The sequence below is a fragment of the Dipodomys merriami genome, unplaced genomic scaffold (genome assembly GCF_024711535.1).
Source record: "Dipodomys merriami isolate MVZ:Mamm:240054 unplaced genomic scaffold, mDipMer1.0.p SCAF_7, whole genome shotgun sequence".
Lineage (NCBI taxonomy): Eukaryota > Metazoa > Chordata > Mammalia > Rodentia > Heteromyidae > Dipodomys > Dipodomys merriami.
Genome location: NW_027206290.1, coordinates 30,788,835 through 30,798,450, shown reverse-complemented (window position 1 = coordinate 30,798,450; position 9,616 = coordinate 30,788,835). Strand labels below are relative to the sequence as shown.

General features: G+C 42.7%; 1 protein-coding gene across 1 annotated transcript in view; it reads right to left on the bottom strand.

Moving 5' to 3' along the window:
* Positions 1–602: 602 nt before the first annotated feature.
* Fndc7 (fibronectin type III domain containing 7) overlaps positions 603–9,616 on the bottom strand; it is a 35,621-nt gene continuing 26,607 nt past the window's right edge. The window contains exons 11-12 of the mRNA XM_070007387.1: positions 6,668–6,697; positions 603–634 (exon numbers count right to left, since the gene is read on the bottom strand). Coding sequence (XP_069863488.1) covers positions 603–634; positions 6,668–6,697 — 62 coding nt within the window. The remainder of the gene's footprint in view (positions 635–6,667; positions 6,698–9,616) is intronic.

Genomic DNA, 9,616 nt, shown 5'->3' with positions numbered 1-9,616 from the left:
GAACGTTTTTGTTTAATCCTCCAGTGGCTAGCGGGCTGCATTGCAATTGCTGATGTTAATGGTACACTCACGAAGTAGATGTGTTAAGTCTGTAATATAGAGCAGAAGACAGTAGAATACACCTGTAATCCCAGCAAGGGATAGAAAGGGGCTGTTTCCAAAAAAAAAAAAAAAGAGTCTGTAGTGTGTCTGGATGTGAAATCTCAGGAAAAGTTGGCTTAAGCAGAGCTTTTATGCTTTCAGGGCTGTTGGAGTATGCTGGCTCACTCTGGCTGTTTTCCAGAGGGACTTTTCTGGAACCATTTTTCCATAGAGTCCTCTGAGCAGCTTATCATGAACTCCTCTGCAGCTGATGACACACTTGACCTTGTCTTCTGGAAGCAGAGTCAGTTACTCTTCTAGGAAGCCAAAAATGAGCTTTTCCTATCCTAGCAGCATTTTGGATCTTTTCCATCTCTAACTACTAAAAAGTTGAGACAACTCTGCAAAAGAAATAAGGAGAGTTTTTTTTAAAAAAAACATTTTTTTGCTGTAGAATCATACAAAATCAATTTATATTACTTACTCAGTCAAGTCCCTGTTTTTATTCAGGGGTCCCAATGTCATTCTGCATTTCTCTTCCCTCTGTAAATCACTGAAAAGGAAGAGGAAAGATCAAGGAAATATGCAGGTGTTCTCTTAAACTGAAAAGTATGAATGTTCCTGAGATTAGAATTTTAATTTGAAATGTGAGGGTTTTTTTCCAGCACCATATAATAAGTAAGGAGGAAATGGGACAATCTGAATGGTTCAAAGGACACACTGTTTGAACTGACCAGCGTTTCTGACTAACCAGGGTGAGTCTCTCCTGCTTCATGGAATTCTCCCTATGAGTCTTTCTGAGCCAGATGTGGTGGTACATATTTGTTTTCAGGCTTCTCAGACCCACAGTGGAAGGACGATCATGGTTTGAAGCTGGACTAGGCAAAAGTTCGAGACCCTATCTGATAAAAGTAAACTAAAAGTGATAGACTAAAGGTGTGGCTCAAGTAGTAGAGAGCTTGTCTAGCAAATGCAACACCCTGAGTCCAGTCCTCAGATCTAAAAATAAGAATTAAAAAAAAAGGGGCTGGGAAAGTGGCTCAGTGGTAAAAGCGCTTGCCTTGCATGCATGAGGCCCTGAGTTCAATTCCTCAGCACCACATAAGCAAAAAGAAAAAAGCTGGAAGTGGCGCTATGGCTCAAGTGGTAGAGCGCTAGCCTTGAGCTGAAGAGCTGAGGGACAGTGCCGAGGCCCAGAGTTCAGGCCCCACAACTGGACCCAAAAAAAAAAAAAAAGAATTAAAAAAAAAGAATATCTTTGGGGCTTCTTAGACTTAGGGTAAGTAGCATTCCCTTCCACCCTCAGGCCCTGCTTGCCCATTCAGCCAGTTGTATCTACAAACCTAAAACCTGTTCAACTACCACAGAAGCTGAGGAAAGAAAAGTGTTCTAAAAATTCCCTGCATGTTCAGTTGACACTGAAACAAACTGTATGCCAAAGGTAAGGATTGTCTCACAGAGAGATGTCAAACACCAGCCCCTCCGCCTGTCATTGCAAATAGATTCTTCTCCTTTCTCTTCCAACCTGCACCAACTTTCAAGCATCAAAATAAATAGCTTTCCTGAATTAGAGCCATGGTGTTCAAGCTTTAGGGTACATCAGCATCACTTGGAAGGCTTGTTTGAACAAAGATGGCTGGGCCCTGCTCCAGAATGCTACATCAATAGTTATTTGGAAAAACCTCTGCAACTACATTTCTATAAGGGTTCCAGAACTGCTGCTGCTGCTGCTGCTGTTTGTGACCAGAAACAGTGTAAAAAAAAACAGTAGTGGGGCTGGGAAGGTGGCTCAGTGGTAGAGTGCTTGCCTTGCATGCATGAGGCCCTGGGTTCGATTCCTCAGCACCACATAAGCAAAAAGAAAAAACTCGGAAGTGGTGCTGTGGCTCAAGTGGTAGAGAGCTAGCCTTGAGCTGAAGAGCTGAGGGACAGCACCCAGGCCCAGACTTCAGGCCCCACGACCGGACCAAAAAAAAAAAAAAAAAGCAGTAGTTAGGGTACCATAAGGGCTAAGGAGGGCACCTTAGATAACCAAGCTTAATCTTAGCTTTGGGGGCTCTTGCAGGATAGTATTAGACTCATGGTCCTCCTGACGTGTGTGTGTGTGTGTGTGTGTGTGTGTGTGTGTGTGTGTGTGTGTGTGTGTGTGTGTGTCTCCTCACTCTCTTGCTGTGTATATGTATGTATTTGGACTTGCACTCAGAGCCTCCCTCTCTTGCTTGGCTTTTTCACTCAAGGCTATCACCCTACCACTTGAGCCACACTTCTGGCTTTTTGATGGTTAATTGGAGATAAGAGTCTCTTGGATTTGCTGCTTGAGCTGGCTTTAAACCATTCCTCAGATCTCAGCCTCCCTGAGTAACTAGGATTACAGGCGTGAGCCACCAGTGTCTGGGTTCCCAGATCATACATTTCGAACAAGCTCTGGTGACACTGATGAGTAGCAAACTCTAGAGGTATTGGTTTTCAAGGTTAAAATACAAGTACCATAGTTAGAAGTAGCACATTAACATATCAATAACAGGGGTAGTAGGGGAGGGATGAATGAGAAGGTTGAAAAAGGTGACATTGCTCAAGATGTATTAATAAACTGCTTGGTTAAATGTACATACATACACACATATACGCACACTCACACACACACTATTTTTTGGTTGGTTGTGGGACTTAAACTCAGGCCTAGGCACTATCCCTGGGCTATTTTTTTGTTCAAGGTTAGCACTCTACCAATTTGAGCTACAGAACCACTCCCAGAAGTGGTTAATTGGAGATTAAGAGTCACACAGACTTTCCTGCCTAGGATGGCTTTGAACAGAGATCCTCAGATATCAACCTCCTGAGTAGCTAGGATTACAGGCATGAGCCACTAGCACCTGGCTATAATTTTTTAAATTAATAACTGGTTCATAATATGAGTATGATGTGACTTTAAATTGATACCTGTTGAATTAATAACTGCCACTTATTGGTTACTTAGTATGGACATGTCATTGAGTACAGAAATTTACATTTCATTTAATGATTATGTTTGATGAGGTAATTATTATTTATTCCAATTTTTCTATAAAGAAACCTAAATACAGGTTAGAGAGAATTTAGGAAACTTATGGACAAATCATAACAATAAACTCTGAATCCAGGATGTAATGGTATGGCTCAAATCACTAACCTTTTGGTTTTTAGAGAAAAATCTAAGTGAGAATATGAGGCCCAGAGTTCCAATCCCATTAGCAACACACACACACACACACACACACACACACACACACACACACACACACACACACACAGATATGAATCTAGATCTATTGCTTAGAAAGTCAATTCATGTCATGACAAGCTTTAAGATAATCCCAGAGGCAAGTCAGACCAAACATCTTAAAGTAACAAGATCCCCACAGCTTCCCTGAGCATATCCTTCAGTTTTGTGTCAGCCTGGGTTCTGATTTGACTTGTCCTGTGTTCAGGGTGGAGACTATAACTGGAGGCAGGAACTTCCTCCCAGATATAATGATTTCCGTATTCCTGTAGAGGAACCTCAGATGACCTGGCTTACTTTTGATTTTTGAAGATCTTGCAGGATTTCTACACACACACAAAAAATCTATTTTAAGAGATGATTGATTTTTGCTCGAAGGCTGAGTTTTCCTGGCCACATCTGGCTCAGATTATATACATTTTTAAACAAGCTCTCTGGTGCTGCTGAGTAGTGCATTCTGGGAATAATAGTTTCCAAGAGTTTATTTAAAGCATCATTGCACCTGTGTGTGTGTGTGTGTGTGTGTGTGTGTGTGTGTGTGTGTGTGTGTGTGTGCATGCCAGCCAATACTGGGACTTGAACTCACAGCCTGGGTACTGTCCCTTAGCTTTCTCACTCAAGGCTAGTACTCTACCACGTGAGCCATAGCTCCACATCTGGCTTTTTGGTGGTTAATTGTGGATAAGAGGTTTATGGACTTTTCCTGCCCAAGCTGGGTTTGAACCATGATTCTCAGATCTCAGCCTCCTGAGTAGCTAGGATTACAAGCGTGAGCTACCCATACTCCACTGCATTGTCACTCTTATTTTAACAATATCTTAAGGAAGACCAAGAGATAATACATCATCTCTCACCTTCTGTAGGCTCCCAAGACACTTCTACTACCCTCCTTATGGCTCAAGGGAAGATCCATATAAAACAACCATAAAACTAGAATTACATTTTAGGACTGCAGTCCTAGGTTCATGTGCCTTTTGCTGAAAACTAGGCCTTTTGAAAAGGTTCCTTTTTTGTTTCTTCTGGTGGTAGTATTGGGGATCAAACCCAGGGTTTTGCACATGCTAAACACATGTTCTACTATGAAACTACAGCTCCTAAATACATTTTTATTTTCTTCCTCAGTTTGTTTTCATTAAGCCAGGTCTGTTTTTCCTGTAGTCACAAGAAACAAAACACACTTGCAAAATTGGTAGGGACTGTGCTTATTTTAGACCTGCAGGTGGGACAGGAAAGTGTATCCCCGCTGGGCTCTCGGAAGCAATAGACTGAACAGGCAGTGGGAGAGGCTCCAAACTCACACCCTGTGGTGGAAGGAGGTGCTGGGTGGCGGTGCTAGCCCCCTCAGCCCAGCCTGTCCCTTGGGCTTGTTGGCAGGAAGGCTTCATTTCCGCTCTCACTTGAAGTTAGCCATGTGTGCCTGGTAGCTGAAGGTGAGTTCTATAGTAGATTCATAGTCCTGGGAGGGTTCCTGTGTGCCACCCTCCCCCGCCCCAAACCAAACCATCCCCTAGAGGAGTGTAGCAAGGATTCCTCAAGAAGCAACATATGCTACTTACTATGTCACCCTACTTAGCTCCACGGGTCCTCTCCACTATTCTGTATGCTCAAGAGTAACCTCCTGGGGTAAATGGGATCTTCTTGAGCAAAATGAAGAGACACTCTGGGCTCCCTTTTCTCCTACTTCCTTCAGTAGCCCTCTTCTCCACAAAGCATGCCCCTCCATATACACCAGATGCAAATATCTATGTTTCTGCAGGCTGTGAAAAAAAAAATCCCTTTAAACAGCTATGTATCCTGGCTCATGCCTGTAATCCTAGTTACTTGAGAGACTGAATTCTGCAGCCCAACCTCGGCAAAAAAAAATTCAAGGGACTCCCATCTCAGAAGTAGAGGTGTGGTTCAAGTGGTAGACAGCCAGCCTTGAACAAAAAAGCCAAATGAAATCATAAGGCCCTGAGTTCAAGCCTCAGTACCAGCATGAGGGACAGGGAGAGAGGGAAAGGGAGAGGAAGGAGGAGATGAGAGGAGGAGGAGGAGGAGGAGCAGGAGGAGGGAGGGAGAGAGAGAGAGAGAGAGAGAGAGAGAGAGAGAGAGAGAGAGAGAGAGAGAGAGAGAGAGAGAGAGAGAGAGAGAGAGACCCCATCTAAACAACAAAAAGTTGGTGTGTATCATCCCTGCTAATCTGGAAAGGTAAATAGGCTGTTCCAGGAATAAATATGAGACTCTTTGAAAAATAACAAGAGCAAAAAGGACTGGGGGCATAGTTCAAGTGTGAGACTGCCTAGCAAGCACAAGACTTTGAGTTCAAACCCCAGTAGTGCCAAATAGAAAGAAATAGAAAGGGAAGAAGAGGGAAAGAAGGGTTGAGAGGGGAGGGAGGGAGGAAGGCAGGAAGGAATCCCCTCTAACTATGCACTATGTGTGGCCAGATCAGTGATGAGCTATGCCAGCAGTGGACAGACCTTATTAGAAGTACCAAGTTTCAGACCCTACCATGCCTAACCAATTAGACTTCAGCTTTAACAAGGTGCCGGTCATTTGCATGCACAGTTGGAAGAGCCCTGTTCTAATGGTTCTAATGCAGCCTTGGCTACACCATTTAGAATCACCAGGGGGGAGGTAGACTTGATGGTGGTAGTTGGAGGGAGAGCCCAGGCATCAGTTAATTTCAAACTCTCGAGAGAATTCCAAGGCAGTAGAGCTGGGAACCAACTTCAGAAGCAGGAAGCGTTAAACAGTTGCCTCTCCAAAAAGAAAACAAAACAAAAAACAACAACTTTCTAGAAGACTAAAAAGCATTCACAATGCAAAGGAATTAATCTCAATTAGTGGAATCTGAGAGCAGGTAATATATATATACATATATACATATATACATATATACATATATATATATATACATATATATATACATATATATATATATACTAAGGGAGGGAAGGTTAATGGAAAGAAGAGAGCAGAATTCACATGTTATCAATGAAAGAATTTGGCTTTCTGACTAATGTACCTTCAGTTTCAAACCTAACTTCATTAAATAACTCCATAATGCACCAATAATTATTTGTTTCTAATTAATTTCTTCTTCTAATTATTTTTTTTGGGGGGGTCCGGTTGTGGGGCCTGAACTCTGGGCCTGGGTGCTGTCCCTCAGCTCTTCAGCTCAAGGCTAGCGCTCTACCACTTGAGCCACAGTGCTACTTCTGGCTTTTTTCTTATGTGGTGCTGAGGAATCGAACCCAGGGCCTCGAGCATGCAAGGCAAGTGCTCTACCACTGAGCCACCTTCCCAGCCCTCTTCTAATTATTTATGAGAAAAATGACTTACCCATTCCCAGTGTACTTCCAGAGCAGGTTACTACAATTAAAAAAAAAAAAAAACAAGCACTGAAAAATGCATTTGTTGATGTATTTAAGATTGAGGCAATAATCTAAAAGGACCAGGGGTGGTGTCACACACCTGTAATCCCACATCCTTAAGAAACAGAGGTATAAGAGGGTTTTGCAACTTGCTAAGATACTGTCTCAAAATACAATGAAAAAGGGCTGAGGATATTAGCTCAGTAGTAGATATACACGAGATCCTCAGTCAGATTCCTAGTATCACAGAAGGAAGATGAAAAGAAAAACAAAGGGAGGGAAGAAGGGTGTTGGTTTAGGAGCGGAGACCTGAAAGACTATGGTTTGAAGCCAGCCCAAGAAGAAAAGTCTGGGAGACTCCATCTTCAATTAATTGCACTTGAGGTGGAGGCATACATCAGGAAAAAAATGCCAGGTTAGAGGAGTGGCTCACAGTGGTAGAGCACCAGAACAAGAGTCTGAGGCCTGAGTTCAAACCCTTATACCAGTGCACACACACAGGAGTAAAGTAAATCAACGATGAATAAGATCAAATTTGGATGTTAAGCAAAGGTGGTACCTTGGACAAATCATTTCATTGTGCCTCAATTTATCTATAGAGTGGTAGGAATAAGAATATCTATTTGAAGCCAGATTTGCAGTAAGGACTAAGTTTATATGTGTAAAGCTCTTAGGATAGTGCCTGGCACACGGCACCTAATAAATAGTATTTCCTAATTATTATTTACAAAATTGTCCCAACGACCAAAATAAGGCACCACTGATATTGCCTCCAACAGGCAGACATGAAAGCCATGTTTGTTTTATACCAAGGAGACAGAGCAGAGGTGAATTTTTAACTTGTGTCTAGTGAAAGTGAAGAGCTTCAGACTTGATAGGGCACCTAACCAAAGGGTATCTGGATGAGTTCTAACAAGGACTTCTGGTGGCAAGCCACCAGAGGAATGCTGTTGCTTTCTCCTTCTCCTCTTCCTCTCCTCCTCCTTCTTCTTGCCAGTCCTTAGCTTGAACGCAGGGCCTGGGCACTGTCCCTAAGCTTCTTTTGCTCAAAACTAGCACTCTACCACTTGAGCCACTTCCAGCTTCTGTTTATATGGTACTGAGGAATTGAACCCAAGGCTTCATGCGTGCTAGGCAGGCACTCTACCACTAAGCCACATGCCTAGCCTATGGAATGCTAAGGAGCCAGGAGGTGGGAAGACTTTCATCAGATCATTTACTTAGCTGTGCAATTATAAACATCAATTCACCTATTCTTTTTTCTTTTCCTTTCTTTTCTTCAATACTGAGGATGGAATTTGTGCTTGCTAGGCTGGTACTCTTCCACTTGAGCCCTACCTCCCCTTCTGGTTTTTGATGGTTAATTGGAGCTAAAGAGTCCAACGAACCTTCCTGCTTAGTCTGGCTTCAAACCACAAGCTTCAGATCTCATCCTCCTGAGTGGCTAGGATTACAGGCTTGAGCTACCAGCACTGGACTGGCTGTGCTCCTCCTTGTGGCTGGGGTTCACGACTGCATGCTTCCCCTAAAGCTGGGATGACAGGCATGTGACACCACATTCAGCCATTCGTGGAGATGGAAGCTCATAAACTTCTTTTTGCCTGGGCTGGCTTTGAGCCACAATCCCCCAATCTCTACCTTGAGGAGTTTGTCAGGGGGAACCTCCAGGTGGAAAGTATCAGGTCTGAATATGGACTTAGGCACCTGAGATGAAGGCATGCACCTGTATAGTCCCAACTACTCCAGAGGATGAAGCCGACGATTAATTGAGCTCAGGAGTTTGAGGCCAGTATAGACAACATAATAAAATTCAAAGTCAGAAACAAACAAAAAATATGTGACTATGAATTTAGAGATTAGGAGAACAGAAAGGTTGTAGATTTGAGGACCACTGAGACTCAGTTTTTGTTAATTGGAGCTAATAAAATCTGCAGACTCTACCTTTTAGGGTTATTGTGAACATTAACAAAATAAACAGCAGCAACACTTGATAAATTGCATAACATTAGGCAAATGAGATGAAATATGGTCATTGAGCTGTAGGCTCTTCAACCTAAGGGCTAGTTCTCACCCCCCAAGAGTCTATTTCTGTCTCTTCCCATAGAGCTTTGCTTCGGGGACAAGGTAATGAAAAGACAAGGAATCAGAGCATGACATTCAAGGTCATTGAGGACATGCTTTCAGGAGGAGCTGGCCTTGTTCCAACACTAAGAGCCATCTTGAACCTCTTGTCAGGGTACATTTAATGAGAAATTTTTCATAGTTTATTAATAAAGGTTTCTGAGCCACTGGATCATCTTTCTGAGTTTACCTGCAAGGCTCTAGTGCTTCCATATCTCTTTTTTTTTTTCCTTTAGAAATACATGGAAAATAGATGACTGTGCCCTGGGCAAGGTGGCAGAAGGTACTAGAACAGTGGGAGACTTGTGAATGTTTTCCTCTCAGCTCAGTTATGATGGTACAGCTGACTGCCGTGTCTTGTGATCACAGATGGCCCACACATCTTTCCAAACCTACTTTATGATTTATAGATTTCTTTTTCTCTGATCTTCTACCAGCAGTCATAATTCTTAGTTTCAAATAAAAGTTCAAGCTGGGCATCTCTGGCATATGCCTGTAATCCTACTCAGGAGACTGAGATCTGAGGATTCCAGTTTGATGGAATCTAAGGATTCCATCCTAGGCAGGACAGTTCATAAGACTGTTATCTCCATATAATCACCAAAAAGCCAGAAGCAGAGCTATGGCTCAAGTGGTAAAGCACTAGGCCTGCGTGAAAAAACTAAGAGATAGCACCTAGGACCTGAGTTCAAACCCCAGTACTGGTACAAACAACAACAACAATTAAGTTCAGATCTCTATTTTTCCAACATTCTTGGGTGTCTAACATAATCTCTATGACAAAGTTAAAAATATC